Raw genomic sequence first — 20,837 nt, 5'->3', positions numbered from 1 at the left:
CCACAATGAAAATGTTGACATTTGTTATGCCCCGCCATGAATATGGCCGGGGCATATAGTGTTTGTCATGTCTGTCCTCTGTCCTTCCGTCTGTCCTTCTGTCACACTTTGCGTTTAGCTCTGTTCAAAGCTCAGTTTCAAAGAAACTATCCAAGATATTTTTATCAAACTTCATATGCTGATAGATATTGATGAGAGCTATGCAGCTGCATCAACATTTTTTGACCTTTACCTTTCCTTTGACCATGACCTCACTTTTCTTAAATTAGTGTTTAGCTCAGTTTTAAAGATACCATTCAAGATAGTGTAATCAAACTTCATATGTTGATACATACTGATGTAAGCTATTCAACTGCATCAACATTTTTTGACCTTGACCTTTCTTTTGACCTTGACCTCACTTTTCTTAAATTAGTGTTTAGCTCAGTTTTAATGAAACAATTCAAGATATTTTTAACAAACATCATATGCTGATACATACTGATGAGAGCTATTCAACTGCAATATTTTTTACCTTGACCTTTCCTTTGACCTTGACCTCACTTTTCTTAAATATGATTTAGCTCAGTTTTAAAGATACCATTCAAGGTAGTGTTATCAAACATCAAATGCTGATACATACTGATGAGAGCTATTCAACTGCATCAGCATTTTTTGACCTTTCCTTTGACCTTGACCTCACTTTTCTTAAATTAGTGTCAAACTTCATGTGCTGATACATACTGATGAGAGCTATTCAACTGCATCAATATTTTTTGACCTTGACCTTTCCTTTGACCTTGACCTCACTTTTCTTAAATTAGTGTTTAGCTCAGTTTTAAAGAAACCATTCATAATATTTTTATCAACTTCATATGCTAATACATACTGATGTAACCTTTTCATCTGCATCAACAATTTTTGACCTTGACCTTTCCTTTGACCTTGACCTCACTTTTCTTAAATTAGTGTCAAACTTCATATGCTGATACATACTGATGTAAGCTATTCAACTGCATCAATATTTTTTCACCTTGACCTTTCCTTTGACCTTGACCTCACTTTTCTCAATTTGTGTTAAAATGTTGCATTACTAATATACCCTCGGCAGGGTTCATGTCCTATGGACATATTTCTAGTTTTAATATATTATGTTTTATGCTGACTACCATTCTTGTAAACAAAGATTTCATGAATTCTTATTACTGAAGAACCTCAAAAGACCTTATGTCATCCAAATTAAATATTGGTCAAACTTGCTATTTACAATGTGTTTGTGTCACATGAAACCTTTATTGATACTAGAGTATATAAATGTGGTGTTCTAACATCTGTATGCAGCTAGTCAACAACTGCAATTTATTTTTTCTTTTCCTGTGAGACTGGAATTTTATACCGTATAAGTGGAAATTTTAGCAAGACGCAAATTTAGTGATTTTTTCCTTAAAAATCAGTATTCAATTTCAGCGAGAAGTAATATTAGCAATTTTATTGTGCAAAGAAAGATAACTGTAACCTCTAATGCGGAATAAATTGTTAGCGATATTTAATTTTAGCGATCTGGACACCCTTGCTAAAAATTCCAAAATTGAATCCTCGCTAAAATATCTGCTTATACAGTATTTTGCAATTTTTAAAATTACGTTAACCAGCCAAGATGTAAATACACATTTGTATGTAAAGAACATTGTTTCTTCTTTATCAAAAAAGCATAAATTTCATTTCCAAGTCTTTCATTCATTCTTCAAGAGGTTTGCATGATTTCTTCAAATCTGAATCCAGCATACATGTATTAAAATTCAGTTTACAATGCAAGTGTAAATCTGACAGAAAATTATGCTTTTAATGAGATCATAAATGAAGTAGTGTGGGCTGACCATTATAAATGTCATCCACATAAGAATATATATATACTTGCATGTGTTTCACTGTCTTACACCACTAGGGTAAATCAGTGGATATTCCTTCCACTAGGTCTTAGTGCAGATGAAATGAACTATAAAAAATGAAACCAAAAAAAAAAAAAAAATCCAGGCAATTATAACAATTTTAATACATACAATGGAGGGAAGGTACAAAGAAATTTCAAAACATATCTATGTGATAGCGAGTTTTCAATATCAACCATATTCATTAAAATATATAATCCATTGTTTTTAAACATCTTTAAGAAATGCAACAACTAACTCTATAACTTGAGTCTTTGGAATACGTTTACCATTAATCCTGCATCAGTCTATAGCAGAGAAATATAAAAGTCAATATGCTGCCTACAGCATAGCAGAAAAAATCTTATATTGAAGCAGAAATGCTTTATATAAAGGAATTTGTAAAAGAACTAAAGTCATGCAATTATCATAAAAGAATTGAACAGGCAGAAACATAGATTAGATTTGTCACTGCCTGCAACATTTAGGCATTGGAAATATCACTACATGCAGAATTTAGACATCTGAAGTATCACTACTTGTGACGTTTTGACATCCTTACAGGTGAATCATATGGACGCCTCCTCTTATTTCTGGTTTTCCCAGGACTGGCTGACGTATTTTCTGATTCAAGGGTGATTTTCTTTGAACTTATTGTGGCATCTCCTGATTCTAAGCTCTGGGGACCTTTAGGATAATTATTTTTTGTAGGGCTTGATTTGTGTTCTTGGGCATCTAAATTTTTATCCTTCTTCTTTTGTGTCAGGTTCAATGATTTATGAATTTTCAGGGGATGTTGTAAGAAATCAGAAATGTTGCATTTCTCATTCTTTTCATCATCTGTTGAGGAATCGCCATCCTCAAAGATTTCTGACATCTGAGCACTGCTGATTTTGGTTGAGAAGGTTTTCATTTCATCCGTTTCTTTCAAAGATGGTGCTTTTTGTATGAGATGCAGTTTTTCACAAGAAGTGGAGGACATTTTCTCTGCATTATCAATCACAATTTCGAAATGCTGAAATTCTTCTTTGGATCCATTGTCACACTCTTGTTTTTCTTCCAAAATTTGCACATTTGTGTCTTCCTGCAAATGAGTTTTGAATTCTCTTTTGCCTTTCTTTCTTATTTCTTGTTTGATATCCGAGTTTTCTCCCAATTCTGCACTTTTAACTTCTCTTACAACAGCTTCAGCTGCAACATCCAATTGTTCTCCATCATCTTCTATTTCCCTGCATGTTACTATTGACTCATTGTCCTCATTTCTAGCTCCAGAACTTTCTTTAGGGCAGTCTTTTAATTTATGACAGTTTGCTTCAATTCTTTCTCTTTTGCTTGCAATAGAAGCTACTAATCCACCCTTTTTAATCTCATTCAAAGTAATAACTCCATCAGTGACTGTCTCAGCTTGATTAGAACTTGTAAGAGCACCTGTTGTGTCTGCTACATTGTTACTTGCATTAATTAGCTCACATTCCTGATAAATTTCTATTCTGCCATCACATACAATTGTACTAGATTCTTCGTTTATTTTTCCATCTTCTTCATCCTGATCTCTATTGTGTAATTTATCCTCTTCAGTTTTATTATTAGTAACTTCCAACAACTCATTTCTGTTTTGATCAGTAGTATTTTCATTGTCCTTTAGCAGCTCCTCTTTGTTTGGGTCTTTTGCTTTGTTGTCATTGTCCTCAATTATCTCATCTCTGTTTGGATATTTAGTCTGTGTCTTGTCCTCCTCCAATGGTTTATCTTTGTTTTGGTCTTCAGTTTTATTGTCTTTGTTCTTCAACAGCTCACCTTTGAGTTGGTCTTTAGTTTTACTCTCATTTTCCTCCAACAGCACATCTTTAGTTTTATTTTTATTTTCTCCCAACATCCCATTGCTGTTTGATTCAGTTGCTTCTTCTCTGTTTGATACAGTTGGTTCTTCTATCATTTCTACACTGCACTGTGTCTGGCTTGTGGAGGAAGATGACGTCTTGGGACGAAATTGTGACATCCACACTTCATTTTCCAATAATCCCTCAATAATTTTGTATGAACGTTTCTTAATTGGTCTGTTGTTTTCAACTTGATATTTGGAGACTTGGAAATTTTCATTTGATGCAGAAGGCTGGGCACACAATGGGGATACATCTGACTCTGAATACATATTTGGCATAGATGATTCATTGTACCCAGTAACAGATGTGGACTCGTATGCATCTAATTCTCCCTGAAGAGCATTTACTGCATTTGACATGATGGAACCAAATTCTATGCTATCTGTTTTTTCTTGATTTTTTGGCATTGATGAACCCGGCTCACATATGTTAACAGTGTCATCTGTATAATATGTAAGATTATTGGTGACTTTGCAGTTTTGAAAGTTTCTGACCATAGTACCATTTACATTTTCTGATGATGTTTGTTTTGAGGTTATTTCTAGATCTCTTTCTTGTGGCACAAATGAACTTTTTACTCCAGTATCTTGGAGAGCTTGTATGACTTCTGTCTGTTGCATTGGAGTTTCCTGGCATTTAGCAGATGTAGATGGTTGCAATGTTATGCCATCTTGAGATACTGAAGTAGAAGATGGTGTTCTTTTCGTAGACAATGCAAAGTCATTTTGTTGACCATTATCTAGTTCTAAGGAAATGTACTTGTGCTGTTTGTTAACACTAGCTGTTGAGGATGCAGGCCACATCGCTAGATTTGAAGTGTTGATGTTACTTTCCTGATTTCTGCTTAGAGTATGTGATGCTGGCGAGGGGCATATTTCCAGATCACTGGGGCATTGTTTAACGTTTGAGAAATAATTAGTGGTCTGTTTACCTGCTCCATTAGTTTTACCATCATCTAAATACTGTTGCCATCTATTATTGAAAAGAAAAAATATACATTGACAACAAAGTTTTTTTTAAATGGTCACAAGTCATCTCGGTGAGATACTGATAATACTTGAGGTGTGTCGGGGATAATTTTGATTATGTATTATATAAAGTAGCTTGAATGATATGAATAAAAAAAATTACATACATGTAATTGAAGTATACAGTAAAACACACTTATAACGAAGTGCCAGAGGCAGATGATTTTGCTTGGATATAATGTAATTCATTATACGAGTATCTGATAAGTTAACAATAAGATTTACAGACACAAGGAATAAAAACCACTTCACTGTAAGCATCAATTCATTATAAACGTTTTTGTTATGCACGCCATGAATATGGCCGGGGCATATAGAGTTATTTTTATGGCCGGTGCATATAGAGTTATTTTTTATTGTCATATCCGTCTTCCGTCCTTCTGTCTTTCCATTGCGCTTTGTGTTTAGCTCAGTTCAAAGCTCAGTTTCAAAGAAACTATTTAAAGATATTTTTATCAAACTTCATATGCTGATACATATTGACAAGAGCCAGGGTTGTTTTTAGGGGTCGTAGGGGGCCTGTAATAGGCCCCATTCCCAATGGTAAAAAGTAGGTGTTTTTCCCAATTTCATAAAAGAAAATTCCCAAAAGAGAATCAAAACAAACAAATATGGTTAAAAAATGGCTGAACTCATTAACGTTTATCAGGAATGGTGTTCAAAAAAAAAAAATCTACAAGGCATGCTCCAAAAACTGATTGACTGAATGTAAAATAATTCAATAAATACCTTGCAAATGAAAAAAAACCCTCTTATTTGAATTTATTTACAAAAATATTAAATATGATATTCTTCCCAATTTTCAACCAAAAGTCGCTATTTTTCCCAAATGGAAAGGCCCAGGCCCTTGATTTTAAGACCTAAAAAAAACCCTGAGAGCTATTCAACTGCATCAACATTTTTTTACCTTGACCTTTCCTTTGAACTTGACCTCGCCTTTCTTAAAGTAGTGTATAGCTAAAATCTGTGGCTATTCAAGATATTTTTATCAAACTTCATATGCTGATACATACTGAAGTAAGCTATTCAATTGCATCAACATTTTTTGACCTTGACCTTTCCTCTGACCTTGACCTCTTCCTTCTAAAATAAGTGTTAAACTCAGTTTTAAAGAAACCATTCAAGATATTTTTAACAAACTACATCAACATTTTTTGACCTTGACCTTTCCTTTGACCTAGACCTCACTTTTCTTAAATTAATGTTATCTCGGTTTTAAAGAAACCATTCAAAAAAGTGAAATCAAACTTCATATGCTGATACATACTGCTGAGAACTGTTCAACCGCATCAACATATTTTTAATTTGACCTTTCCTTTGACCTTGACCTAACTTTTCTTAAATTTGTGTTTAGCTTAGTTTTAAAGAACCATTCAAGATATTTTTAACCAACTTCGTATGCTGAAACATACAGTTGATGTAAGCATTTTAACTGCATCAACATTTTTGGACCTTGACCTTTACTTTGACCTAGACCTCACTTTTCTTAAATTAGTTTTTAGCTCAGTTTTATAGAAACTATTCAAGATAGTGTAATTAAACTTCATACGCTGATTTATGCTGCTGAGAGCTATTCAACTGCATCAACATTTTTTTACCTAAACCTTTCCTTTGACTTCACTTTTCTTAAATTTGTGTTTAGTTTGGTTTTCAAGAAACTATTTGTAATATTTTGATCAAACTTCATATGCAAATACATACTGATGTAAGCTTTTCAACTGCAACAACATTTTTTGACCTTGAGGTTTCTTTTGACCTTGACCTTACTTTTCTTTAATAAGTGTTTAGCTCAGTTTTAAATAAACCATTCAAGATATTTTTATCAAACTTAATATGCTGATACTTCTTAATGGGAACTTTCAACTGCATCAAAAACTGTTGACCTTGACCTTTCCTGTGACCTTGACCTCACTTTTCTTAAATTTGCATTTTGCTTAGTTTTAAAGAAACTGTTTAAGATAATTTTATGTAAGCTTATGCACTTATACATAATTTGGTGAGAATTTATCATCTGTATCTAATTTTCTAGATTTCAATTTTAAAGAAACTATTCAAGATATTTTCAAACTTCAAACACTAAAACAAATTTTCATGTTGCATTACTAATATACCCTCGGCGGGGCATTCATGTCCTATGAACATATTTCTAGTTATAAGCATGTATAAATGTTAACACCAATTGAAATAATGGCATGATCTTTATGAGTACTCGGTACATACCCATTAACGTCAACTTGAAGCTCTGTGGCTCGGATTTGGTTGATGTAATTGTCAAAGTAGAACGGAGCATATGGATCGGATAAATCCGTTTTTGAGTAAACAGTATCTGGCACAGTACCTATTAAGAAATATAATAAAGATCACATTTAAGATACACATGTAAAGGGGGAAAATCCCTCAAAAAGACATTTTTATAAGTGGTAACTTTCTGTAAGTGTCATAAGAAAATATTACAATTATTAAGTCAAAGAAACTTTACCCTCGTACAAAAGATGTGTTTGGGGAATTTGTTCTACAGGTGGGAAAGGGAATGGCCAAAGTGGATCTGTCTTGTCGTTCATGTTGGGTATATTCGGTATGGCTATTGGGAACTGAAGGTGATCAGAGGAATTGCTGAAATTATCAAGATTGGATAAAAGGAATAAATATATTTTTTTGGAAAACTGTCGAGCAGTAATTTTATATGCTTTTGTCATAAACTAGTCTTAGTCAAATAATTGTAAAAATCTGAGAAACTCATAAATTTATTAATTCAAATCATTACACATCTCAAAATTAGAACTTTTAATTGAATCCCTACATTTAATAACAACATAGCATGGTCTTATAGTTACAACTAGAGATACTGTGAGTGAGCTTACAAAATAAAACCAGTCAGATTTTTTTAAAGGCCCATTCACAATTTTGTAAATGTGTCCTCAGACTTGCCAAAATGACTTTGATATTTTTTGAAAAAAGTGACACATCCTCTGGTCATGAATAATCCTTTATTGAAATATGGATATCCAATGTTTCGCCAGTAGAAAATTATGGACTTGACAAAATTTTTTACACTTTTTCTGTCCCGTGACTTTGAACATGTTGGGATGACCTTGGGTCATGACACACCTTTAAGACATAAATAATATTGTTTGGAGTAAGAACTTCCAATGTTCATCCATGAGAAATTAAAGACCTGACACAAATTTACCTGGTAACACTTTCTGTGCCAATGACCTTGAACTTCCCAATATTGACTTCAGTTTAGATCATAATGTACCCTTAATTCATTAACAATCTTTGTGTCAAGTATCAACTCCAATTAGCCTGCATTTAAGAGTTAGAGACAGGACATCAAACACTTTGTAATGAGTCTCCAATGTTCTCCATTGTAAGATATGTTCAGGACAGGATTGAACATTTTTCTATACTATAAGTGACATTGAACTTGATCAAATGACCTTGGGTCAAGATCTCAACACACCTTCTGGTCATAAGGATTTTTTGTATGAAAGAAATTTCATTTACATTAGCAACCATGTGTGGTATGGATTCAAGCTTGGTCATTAATAGTTCAGTCAGGCCCCTTTGCAGCTAGGATGGGGCAACAATAGGTGGGTCAAAATCTAACGTTTGAAATAAAGGAAAAGTAAGGCTCAGATGACTTAAGTGAGCATTCTGGTCCAGGGGCCTCTTTTTTTCTCTATGCTGCTTTAGGACTACATTGGCTCTGGAAAGGTTATTGAAAATATAACAACCAAAAAAAAAAAAACAAGCAAGCAGTAGAAAATGCCACTCATATGGTCAATTTCCAACTGTTTTATGCTATGCACCAGAAAAATCAATAGTCACTTGTTTTGCAACTTGCATGGAAATGTAATTTCTTTAAAGAAAAAAAAAGAAAAAGGGAAAAAAAAAACCTTTGCAGCTTTTTTCTGGCAGTCTGCACTGGTTGTGACATCAGGTCTGCTGGATCAGCCTTCTGTTGTGAGACAGATTGATTCATCATTGTCCAGGACCGGTGGTTCAGGGGTTTCTGTGTCTCCAAAGTCACAAACTGTTGTTGAGTGGGTTGGCTTAGTTGATTTGCTAGCCTTGTTGATGGCACAGCAACAGTTGATGAAACAAGTGGTTTCGTCGTTGGAATTAGAGAAATAGGCATTGAGCCTGGTATGTAATCTGCATACGAAAAAAAAATGATTGTTTCAAAAAAGTACTTTTGCTATTTAATATCCATCTCCAATTGATGTTTTCCCCCTCAGATTATAAATTACCAGAACAATCTGTAGCAGGAGTGTAGCTCTTAGTTAATTAATTTCGGCACAATTACAAAAAAAGTTTTATCATTATCAAACTTGAATTTCTGACTGAATATTTTTTTCTCTACATACTGTATTTCATGACAACTGAATTTGGGCGACCAGGTCGATCAACTTGATTGGTCAGTTCATGTCCTCGGAAATCTACTGTTGGATGAGTCTTCGTTTGTGTGGCAGTGGTGAATGGTACCAGTTGACAAGCCATATTTCCGCCCTTTGGAGGAGCCTTTGCAGTTCTTTCACCTACATAAACATTAAACAAGCATTTTACTCAAGGACAAAATGAATTTCGTTTTATTAAACTTAATCTATTAATTTACTGCAATAGAAGAATTCAAACCTGGTTGTACTTCAGGATGTTTCTGAACATATGATGCAATGTTCCTTAATTTTTCTGAGGACACCAATTCTTGTTTGAATTGGCGAAAGGTTGGAATAGGATTCTGGTTGTGTATTTGCGGACTGGATGAAACAACCACTTGTTTTACTGTTGACTGTATTGTCTGAGCGTCAATCTTTGATTCTTGCTGTTGTTTCTGTTGTTCTAACGTCATTAAGTTTTGTGTTGGTTTCACCTGAATTTTCGTCTGTGTATTTTCTGAGTTCGCAGAAGATTTAGACGGGACAGTTTCTTGGGACTTTTTACCCTCATCTTCTTTAGGTTCTGGTGAACTGATGTTGTCACCAGACTGCTCGTTCTGTTGGGTTGCCGGTGCAATCGGACGATATGTCGATTCTTTATCAGATTCCTTGCTGCCACTTGCTTCTTTATTGTTCACAAACCTTTGCCACAAACGAGTGTGTTGTGCGTCTTTCTGGTTCTGGCGCTTTGTGATGTTTGGCTGATACACCCAACCTTTGAAATGAACAAAAGAACCGATTAAAATTGAACGATCGAATTGCAAAACATTTCACACTTTGATGACAAAATAAAATTTGTCTTTGTTGTCTTAGTTGTAATCAGTTCTAAATTAGCTGCACAATTTACAGGGACTAAAGATGCAGACTTAAATTAATCACAGGTTCAGGTGAAACGTTAACGTATGATACAACGGACACTGTTTTACTTTGATCAAAGGAAAAAAGCTAGTTGCGGGGTAACTAAAACATATAACATTATTGCCAACTATCCGTTATGTGCTAAAAAGAATTCTCTCTGAGACGTTAAATTGCCTCCCCCCTTTTTTCCCCGTCACACATCAGAAATTCCCATCAACTATCACCAAAAGTGATAAAGCTTTTCGATTGTCTGAGTCAAATTAACAGAAATGGATAATACGAGTGCATATAATTTCTTTTAAAACAGTGTTACACACACAAATGACACACAGACACTATAAATATCTCATAACAAATCCAATACATCAACATTTAAAATTTATTTATACACTGTAGTTTACCAGGAAAGTCTCGCCTATGCTGATTTTTGATCCGCTCCGCCTCTAAGTAGAAGTACTGTTTCTCCGATGCGGGAAGATTTGCCCAAACCTGCCCAAGACCCACACTAATCTCAGCATTGGAGGCGTTAGGCATCTGCTCCGCCAGCTTCCCTCGAAATTCCCTTGCCCACAACATAAATGCATTCATTGGCCGCTTAATCTTTCCATTTCTATTTAGATAGTTTGTACCATTTGAGCGATATTCTATATTTGTTCCTGTAGAAATAATATGAGTAATGTTAGAACACGTACTCTTCCTAAATGTTATTGTAAATGTGCAGACTACATTACATCTATGTACTAAATGTAGCATAGTACCATCAGTAAAATTGTAGCAAATAAACTAAAAAAAAAAAAACGATTCAAAGAAAGTGACATTTGTTTATTGAACTTTATTCCAAATCAACAGTAAACTTTACAACTTTGATTTAGAAAATTACCGGTATGTCAATTTGATAGTTTACTACACTTTTCAGTATGATTTACATCTATTAGGCGCTTTCTCATAAGATTTTCATGTACATGTATTATTAACAGAAAGTAGTATTTTAATTTCAGAATTCGAAAAAGATTTGTTTTTCTCTGACTCTTCAAGATGTGATTGACCCACGAAATATCAATTTACTAAATAGTTTACATGTACATGTATTATAGTATTGCATTATTTTATAATGGTTTTAACAATAGTAATTTCCATTCATATGTCGACACGATATATCCCAGTGAGCTTGAAATAAAATTAAGATACCACAGAGTCTGACACATCTGTTTCATATTATGATATTTTACTAGAAAAAGACGTTAATGGTAATATGACAACAAAGCTTGATGACTTTAACTTTTCAATTCGTCAACTTCCCTTACTTATGCAGCAATATACCCTTATCACCTGCATATGGAGTGTATATCTCTCAGTTTATTCGATACGCAAGAGCATGTTCTACGTATGAACAATTTCTAAAATGAGGCAAGTTATCGACAAACAAGTTGATGAAACAAGAATATCAACAGTCTCGCTTAAAGTCACCATTTCGTAAGCTCTATGGTCGATACAATGACCTTGTCAGCAAATACAATCTATCATTAAGTCATATACTGACTGACGTTTTTCATACTAATTGTTAAGCCATTATTTACACACTGCATTGTCGACGGATTTTTCCGTTATTTCCCGATCATGCGGACAAGGAGCACACGGCGGGTGTGACCGGTCGACAGGGGATGCTCACTCCTCCATGGCACCTGATCCAACCTTTGATGTTTTTGGAGGTCCGTGTTTGCTAGATGCTCCCGATTTGTATATTTTAATGGACTTTATGCTTGAATATTGTTCGTTATCTCCATATTTCATTGATTTAATTATAAATGTGATTTTGAAAAAAAAATATGTACCCTAAAGTACATGATTAATTTATGATCTTACAATTATTGTGTTTTACATAAACATAATAATTTATGCCAAAGATGAAAAATATCAGTTATAATGTTGGTCGGCATTTTATGCAACATTGAAATTCATGAATTTCATTTGACACATTTAACAGCTATAGAAATCATTCTTTAAAGGAATGAATTAAAATTGATAAACATTTTTACACAGATATTAAGAGCATTGGTTGATTTAGACATGGTGTCTTTTTTCCTGCTACCGACCCCCCCCCCCTTTTCCCTTCTTTTTCCTATTATTTTGGATCTGCAACTCTCCAGTGACCAAACTCATTAATTCATAAACTATAATCACCTGGCATAATTTTTGGTATATTTTGTTTCTTCTGGTCATCATCAGCCATTCTAATCTCTGGATTGCCTATTGCGGATCTTAACCCACCGTCTGGGGTAACGAGATAAATTTGTCCATTGTGGCTGGCTTGAAAGTTAGGAACTGGTGGTTTTTCAGGCTTCCCAGAAGCTTCGGGTTTCATATTTGCTTGTTGCAATGATGTTTTCTGGGTGCCACTAACTGTTACATTCTCGGATAAAGGGGGATCCGTATGGCTTCCGTCAGTTCGAGTCCCTGCAAGTCCGGAGGCTAGTACCACGTTACCCTTTACATTTATCTTCAGCTTTTCCACAGTCTCCTCTGATAATTGTCTGCCGTCTTTGTCGAAATAAAAATACTTTACCGTGTTAGGATTTTGTGCCTTATTTCTGTTTTCGATAGCAGAATTTTTACTTTTCTTTCCCATCTCTGTGCTTTTTTTACCTTCAGATTGCATCTCTCTCAGAAAGTCGGTAAATTATGACGTCATAATATATAATAAGTGACGTAACAAATAAACGCTATTTACCGCGAAACTGTAATACATGATTGTCACGTTTGTTTGTTTACATCCCCTGAAAACAAGAAGAAATGAATGAGAATAATGTAAATGAAGACGAATTCTCAAGTTATATTTATATTAACGATTTTGATAATCTTGGGATTCTGAATACCTGCTTACGGATGCCAACATCAGCAGCTACTCATATAGCTAAAGAGGATTTAGAAATTGCTGCTCAAACAGGAATTATAAAATCAAACAGAACAAAAATTCTTGACATAAAACCCGACCGAACGGCCATGAAGGTAAGTTAATTTTGTTCAAATTATTTAAAATTGGTAAGGAATTTTCAAAGAGATATAAGAAGTGTAGTGGCGATCAGAGAGAGATAACTCTTAACTTTAACCAGGCCCGTAGAACGCGGGAGGGGGGGGGGGGGCACTTTTTTCTGAGTATATGTTTTGCTGAAATGGTAAATCTTCCTTTAGATGCCGGTTGGCCGCCCACTTTTTGATGTTCTAAGGACGAGCACTGGGAAGTTCCAGGATTTGCACAGTAAATGTTTTTTGTTTGATTGTTGTTTTTTTTGTTTTTGTTTTTGTTTTTTTTTTTTTTTGCTTGTCAGAGAATTTTGGGAAGTTGCCCCCCTCCCCCCACTTTTGATCATTTAAGTTTTTTTTTTTACGTGTCAGATTTGGGGGGGGGTGCCCCCCTTTTGAAACCGTTGCTACGGGCCTGTTTACGCTGGGAAAACGAATTGAACAGGAAGCATGTAAACATAATGACTTTGTTAATTTTGTCCAGGAACTTCTTACACATTTATTTGAAGTTTGCGGCAAGCTTTACGAGGATATTCCTCCTGTGTTTCGCCAGTCCCACGTTACCCTGGCACTGTATCTAAAGCACTGTCTAATGAACAGAGAACCAAACACTGAGGAGTTTTCTAGAAGACATAAATACATCCAATATGATGGTTTACTAAAAGAAAAAGTGGAAAATAAAGTTCTAACCTACAATGCAGTTTGAAAACTGAGAGAACTATAGACATACGTTCAAAATAATTCATTAGAAATTTTATTTTTTATCAAGAACATTAATTTTGAATAAAGAGAGGAAAAAATGATTTATAGTATTCTTCTTGGAAATTTCGTTTCGGGAAACGCATAGTACTAAGTAAATTAGTTACATGGAAACATTGACACAAAACTATTTTAGCCTAAAAACTACCTTCAGCAGTGGCTACAATGATAAATTGATAAATTAATGATATCACTAATCCCAAATCTTTTTAAATTTAATTGCATGATTTATTTTTTAATACACCTGGCCGTCGGAGAAGTCCCTCTGTTCAAAAGTTCTTCCATTTGCAAGTCAGACTAGAACTCAACAAATAAATGTAAAATGTTTGAACTTATAAATATTTTTACACTCCTGCTTATTGATCATGCAGCAAATACAAAAAAAGTTTATTGGCATTTGCCTATTAATTAAGTAAACTTCAAGTTTATCACATATCGATATAAGGTATATATTAATAAGTATCAGCTAGCGTATTTCCTTCCACGCTATATTGAAGATGGCTAAGTACATATGATGCAGTGATCAGCTGCTGATGCTGAACAGACGATCGATATTATACAACCGGTTACCTAGACCGGAGTTTGCAACAATAGGAGGGAATTGATCCAGTGTCTTTATACTAATAGAGATCTGGAAAATATTGAATGAATTTGAGGATCTTGAGTCTTGCCCGGGGGATGAGCGACAACGGAGGATCAAATGTCGAGGAGAGCGACGAGGCCGACGACTTTCTTGATTACGATGCGATTCTGCGATGTCATATTTGTCATCAACTTTTCCGGAAACCTCGGATTTTGCCATGCGGTCACACATTCTGTGAGGAGTGTTTAATTCAGCTGAGGGATAAAACTGCAAGAGAGTGGCGGATAAAGTTCCCCCTAAACAACAAACGAGGAGATGGGGGAACACTCCACTGTCAGATTCCCGGATGTCAATATTCAATGAAACTGATGAATCTGACACGCTGGGCGCCGAGGAACAAAGTTGCATCTGAGGCAATAAAGGTGTTGAAACGAAACAGTTTTGCAAAAATGGTAAGAGATTATGTTCAATTTTTATAATGATAATAAATATTGCATTTACTGCAGCATATACAATGTATTCTTATTAGCTACGATCAACACACATATATGTACATGTGCCGAAAAGAATCACATAAGGTTTGAAGATTTTGTTATGTATTGTGTTAGAGTGAGACATGAATAGTCAATCTGATTTAATTTACCGCAAGCCTGTAAATACAAATGAATTATATATGTAGTGACCTCTTGTATTGATCAACTTAGTGCGCGTGAGTTACTGCTTTTAATATTGCATAATCGTAATAACATTCAAAAAACGTATGTGAATGCTCACACTTATTGAAACTTGAGAGCAAAGGTAGGCATGTCCGTTTAACAGACTTAATCTCTCAAAGTAGTTTGTAAGATAGTTAAATTGGGCGTTTTTAGCGAGGTAAACTGATTTGTTTTTAACGTTGTAATCTATTATTTAGTTAAGAACAAACATATCTATGGCAAACTAATATGTATGTATTATTCATATAACACCGCGGTATGCTTCTAAATTAAGAATCAATTAAACACCAAAACATTAATTCAGCAAGAAGGCTAAAATGTACCCAGATCTTGGTCACAAAAAATATTTATGGATTAAAATGTCAATTTGAATGAATTTTGAAACTATACAGAGGTTTAGGAGATGGTTTGTACTTTGGCTGTAGACCAGACATGAACATAGTAAATATACATGTAATGTATTTAAACGTTTTATATGAAAACTTTCAAGTATCATGCATTATAAGAGTGTTTATAAAAAGAAAGTACTCATATAGCTTTCATTTGTAGGGTCCTACCACAAGAACATCTGAAAACTCCCTAGATGTATTTGACTGCCATTCCAATCATTATGGAAGGACACACAGAAACCTTTGCATTACGACAGGGGAAGTTGGCAATGCAGAAATTGTTAGCAAAGTGGCCTATACAAATCATCACAATAACAAATTTGCAATTGCCATGCAGTTGCGTCATACTACTCTTAATGGTGCCGCTCCACCAGGATACAGGGATAATGCTGATGGAAAATCTTTCTGCACAAATGCTATTTATGACGCTATTATACAGAATGGATTTGGATCAGCAAAAATGATACACGTTCCGCAAAAGGCTGTCCAAGGTTGGAAATCTTTTGCAGTTGTCTTTGGTATCCAAGCTATTGGCGAATGTTTGTCCTTTCAGTAAGATTACATTCTTACAATCAAGAGTTAGTTACCCGTACTTCTACAAGTGGAAAAAAATGCTTATTTATAGTCATCTTGAAAAGAATTTATTTTCATTGTGGATTTTCGTTATTGTTTCTTTTACCATGATAACATCATAGATAAAATTTCGCTCCATAATGAAAATAGAAGTCGATATTTTTCGTGACGAAGTTAAGCAGCTGTGATATATCTGCATGTGATGCTTGTTACCCATGTTTCATGTATTACTTAATAAAATGGTATAAAGGTAATATATTAGTTCTCGTTGATATATTTCATGAATACCCGACTTGGAACTTTTTGCTGTAACATCACTGAATTTTTCATTGAATTGTTGAGGGATTAATGCAATTGCACAAATATACATGTACCTGTAACCTTTCGTGTAATATTAAACGGGACTCTTTTCGGATACAATGAATAATGGTACAAGGGTCATTTACACTAGATTTACACTAGATATAAAGCCATTACTGAATGATTTAACTCACAAGAATCGCTCTCCTTCCCATTAAATGACACTTTCACCTCCTCCTCCTCCTCACACAATCGCTTTCTAAATTTTTAAAAATTATATTCACAATAGGACCCCTCCCATCCCCATAATTACCTCACAAAACAGAAACAACAAACATATAAAACAAAAAGTAAAATGAATTCTGCATTTAAAACTGTTCGGAAACTAGTATCCTGAAATTGTCCTGCAGGTTTTCTACTTATCTGTCACAGCATTCAACACAAGAGACTACAGCCATATAATGTCCCCATGCGTTACAAATAAAGATATGAAACAAACATATAATTGGGATGCATGCACATCATTATGACTAAATGTGACTTTTGTTATTGAGAAGTAGTTTTTATGCCCCCGCCATGGAATGGCCGGGGCATATAGTGTTACATGTAGTACACCCTGTTCGTCATTCCGTCATCATTCACTTTCCGTTCATTTTCTCTGCAACAGTTGCACACATTCAACTCAAATTTGACATATGGATACGTCATTGAAATACACAGGTCAAATTCGAATTTGGTCATGGTCCGATGATTTTTGACAAAGATGTCCCTTTTAAACTTAGAAAAAAGAAGGAATTTTCAGTTTTCGCCTTCTAACTTTTGTAGGGATGTATGTATAAAGTTGAAATATCATATGCAGGTATTTTACCAGAAAATACAGGTCAAGTTCAAATTTGGTCATGGTCCGATGATTTTTGACAGAGTTATCACTCTTGAACTTAGAAAAAATAAGAAATTTTCAGTTTCCGCTCTCTATCTTTTGTAGGGATGTAATTCAATAAGGTTCATATTGCATATGGAGGTATTAAATGTGTATCAGAAAATACAGGTCAAGTTCGAATTTGGTCATGGTCCGATGATTTTTGACAGAGTTATTCCTCTTGAGGATACTTACATATCGATATGACTAATCATGGCCTTGGTCCTAGGCTCAGGTAGGCTAAAAACTTTCAATCAATGACTAGTAACTTACGTTTACATTCTAATTATTTGCACCAAGATTCATTTAAAATTAAAAACTGCAATAAATGTAACACTTGCTATATACTTTGTAAATCCTGCAATCTTACCAGTGCAAAAATTTCCCTTTTTGGTCAAAGATCAGTGCAGCTTAAATTAACGTTTTTAAAACGGAGTTATTGTTCAAATTACTACTATAGAGAGGAGGTGAAATCCTTTATCATTTGCATATAATGCCTAACCAATGCATGCAATTTCAAGTAGAACTAAGAGAAAGATCCCATAAGACACTGAAGTTAAAGGTACATTTTTGGAGATCTTACATTTTAAAACAACAAATCAACAGATGGACAAACAAGGATGGTCATCCTGCCTCTTTATCACCTTTGGCTCTTAAGGTATTCAATGTATAATGACCATATTTTGTACCTAATAAATGAATGGTCCGATATTTTAAATCATGGTAGCATTTTGAAGATGTAATCAAATATAAATGCTCCACCAAAAGAATTTATAAAATTTTGATTATTGTCCAATTAATTGCACCTTGAATTTTACATTGAACTCTATATATGGGCAGTGCATGTTTTTATAAGATATTGTAAAAAGTAATTTAAATTTCAAACAAATCTCTTGGTGAAAATATGCATAAACTCCCTCTTTACTGAACTATGAAATAAAATGAATTATTTACCACAGAAATTTTGAGAAATTGAAATTTTTTTTTCCCATCAAGGACAGATAACTCTTCAAAAACTTTTAATGTTCAAAATGTCCATCTCCCTACATGTTATAAGTCGCGTGAATTTGGTTCATTTCACTTTTATTGTTATCTAGCAATGCATTTTTGACTAGTTTAAAATTATTTAAAATTGTTCAAAATCCCTTCATTATACATTGAATACCTTAAGTAAGTTAAGCAGTGGTCACATTAAGGACATACGCAACGTACCTTACCTACTGATAAGTTTTTGAGATATTCTTAATTTAAGATTATAGTGCAATCAGATGTTCGTAAGCAAAAAATCAGCATACATTACCAGGGGTATTGAAAGGATTTCAGTTGATGAAAATTCTTGTATAATTCAAAGAAAAACATACAAAAATTACTAAAAATATATTCTAGATGTTTTGTTTATCCAAACTTGTTTTAGAAGAAGTGTACAATAGCATATATAGACATTAAAATGAAGCACATAGTTCCTTTAAGTATTGGAACTCTTCAACTCCAGGGAAAAAGACAAACTACGTTGCGTATGTCCTTAAACAGGTCCTGCTTTATTGTCATCCGTCTGTCAAAAAAACCTTAATCTTCATCATTACTCATAACTTTTGAATGAAAGAAGATAGGGCTTTCATATTCCACACGACATTACCTTGTCAAGACCTTTCCAATTACTTTAATTTTTGATCCCCTGACCTTCCAGTCTGACCTTTTCAAAAATGTTAACATAATTTTTACACAGTGAAGATAGGGTTTCATATTTTACATGTATATTTCCAATGACAACACCTTTCAAGGAGTATATTCATTTTAGATCTCATGACCTTGAAGTTTGACCCACTTTTCATTATTATTTTGTAAAAACTTAAGCTTTAGGTTTTGCACCTGAAGAGACGGGGCTTTCATATTTTTACCTGTGACCTTTCCAATACATCCTGATTTTTGACCTCATGACCTTGACATTTAACTTACTTTTCAAAAATTTTAACCTTAGCCATAACCTTTGCACCTGAAAAGACAGGGCTTTCATATTTTTCCCCAGGAGTATTTTGCAAGGCATTGAATTTCTGAATATACTAGAACTTTTGACCTCATGACCTAGACAAATTTGATTTTCAAGAACTGTAATCTTTGCCCTAACTTTTGCACCATACCATATGGCTTTCAAAATATAAAGCTTTTGCATGATGGACAGGCCAGACAATTACAATATGCCATAAATCATTGCACCCCAACCAGTAAGACCCGTAATTAAAGTGGGGGACCACAATTATCTGAGTTTTCTTGTAATATAGCAATTTCTCATTATGAACCATTGCAAAAGACATCGTAGATTCAATTTTATTTTCCAGCAGTAATATAACAAAGATTACAACATGCTGCCATAGTAACCAATATAGCGATAAAAGACTATAACTAACATACAACAGCAAAGTACAAATGTACCATATCAAATGTGTCCCCTATTCATCATATTTAAAATTATCAGAGGGAAATCCACATCTTTTTATTAAATTGTTGTAATACTATGAAAGATTTCAGCATTATAATTAATTTTAATTAAGCAAAACAAAAATTTTCATAGCAAGTATGATGAAAACAGATCCTGCACTACACTGTAATTGCCATCATGGAATTCAACATTTTACTGTCATTTTACAAATGAACAATGGAACATTTTTCAGTTATTGAGGAAACACATTTGACATGGTCCTGAAGTCAAAGTAAAGCTTGCCCTAAGCTGTCAAAAAAAAAAAAAAACACAACTGATAACACTTTTGGTATAGTAGAAAAACACATAATAAAAGTACATTTTGAAACTGATTACAAGTACATATGCTTGAGAATATTAAAGCTTTGCCCTGGCCACAGGGGAAAAAAGTGAAGGCAATATAAAAGCTCCTTTTTAGGGTAAAAATATCATTATGAAGATATAAAATGTCAAAAAATAACAAAAAACAAACAAAACAAAAATTGTGTTCCTAAATCAAACTGCTTTACCATAAACTTCTACCTTGGTACTTCAACAAATGAAGTATATCAAAGCTGCTGTTCATTTTGAGCAGGTGAAAAATGTCACTTCAATTTTGTTTATTTATTTATTTTTTTCAAATGAAAATAGACATGTGTTTCCATAGCAAAACTTTCTAAGTATCCCATATCATATTCAGTATTAATAAAAAAAAATCATTTGAATACTTTGCTTCTGTTTAACAAAACCCTTTAAGTACCCTAAACCAAGCTTCAGTAAAAAGTAACAAATGAAATGTCATGGCAAAAGCTTATCTATTGAATAGATAAAACAGAGAATGATGAGGAAAAACCAATTCTTAGTGTATACTGTATACAAAAGCAGATGTACCTACTGATTTCTATCAATCACTTCTATTACAAACATAAAAATAAACTAAAAAAGATAAAATGCTCACATAACAATTTATGTTTAATTGAGAGCTTGTAACACCCCCCCCCCCCCAA

At 33.9% G+C, this 20,837-nt stretch overlaps 3 protein-coding genes across 3 annotated transcripts; 2 read left to right on the top strand and 1 right to left on the bottom strand.

Annotated features, from left to right (window-relative positions):
• Positions 1 to 2,018: 2,018 nt before the first annotated feature.
• On the bottom strand, positions 2,019 to 12,771 carry LOC133202875 (uncharacterized). Its single transcript, XM_061338746.1, has 8 exons — positions 12,297 to 12,771; positions 10,517 to 10,771; positions 9,457 to 9,972; positions 9,189 to 9,359; positions 8,718 to 8,976; positions 7,298 to 7,431; positions 7,039 to 7,156; positions 2,019 to 4,762 (listed from the first exon to the last, which is right to left on the bottom strand). Exons 1-8 carry the CDS (start codon positions 12,769 to 12,771, stop codon positions 2,443 to 2,445), a joined length of 4,248 nt encoding a protein of 1,415 aa, XP_061194730.1. The 3' UTR covers positions 2,019 to 2,442.
• Positions 12,772 to 12,899: 128 nt separating this feature from the next.
• Positions 12,900 to 13,923, top strand: LOC133202734 (uncharacterized). Its single transcript, XM_061338608.1, has 2 exons — positions 12,900 to 13,121; positions 13,621 to 13,923. The coding sequence occupies exons 1-2, from the start codon at positions 12,906 to 12,908 to the stop codon at positions 13,840 to 13,842; spliced, it is 438 nt and encodes a 145-aa protein (XP_061194592.1). The 5' UTR covers positions 12,900 to 12,905; the 3' UTR covers positions 13,843 to 13,923.
• Positions 13,924 to 14,426: 503 nt separating this feature from the next.
• On the top strand, positions 14,427 to 16,410 carry LOC133202469 (uncharacterized). The gene is made up of 2 exons (XM_061338298.1): positions 14,427 to 14,930; positions 15,744 to 16,410. Exons 1-2 carry the CDS (start codon positions 14,541 to 14,543, stop codon positions 16,137 to 16,139), a joined length of 786 nt encoding a protein of 261 aa, XP_061194282.1. The 5' UTR covers positions 14,427 to 14,540; the 3' UTR covers positions 16,140 to 16,410.
• Positions 16,411 to 20,837: the final 4,427 nt, after the last annotated feature.

This window comes from Saccostrea echinata, unplaced genomic scaffold, assembly GCF_033153115.1.
Source record: "Saccostrea echinata isolate AGI-Se365-2 ecotype Australia unplaced genomic scaffold, CSIRO_AGI_Sech_v1 ptg000047l, whole genome shotgun sequence".
NCBI classification, from domain to species: domain Eukaryota; kingdom Metazoa; phylum Mollusca; class Bivalvia; order Ostreida; family Ostreidae; genus Saccostrea; species Saccostrea echinata.
The sequence above is the reverse complement of the archived record's forward strand: the minus strand, read 5'-3'. Positions and strand labels throughout refer to the sequence as shown.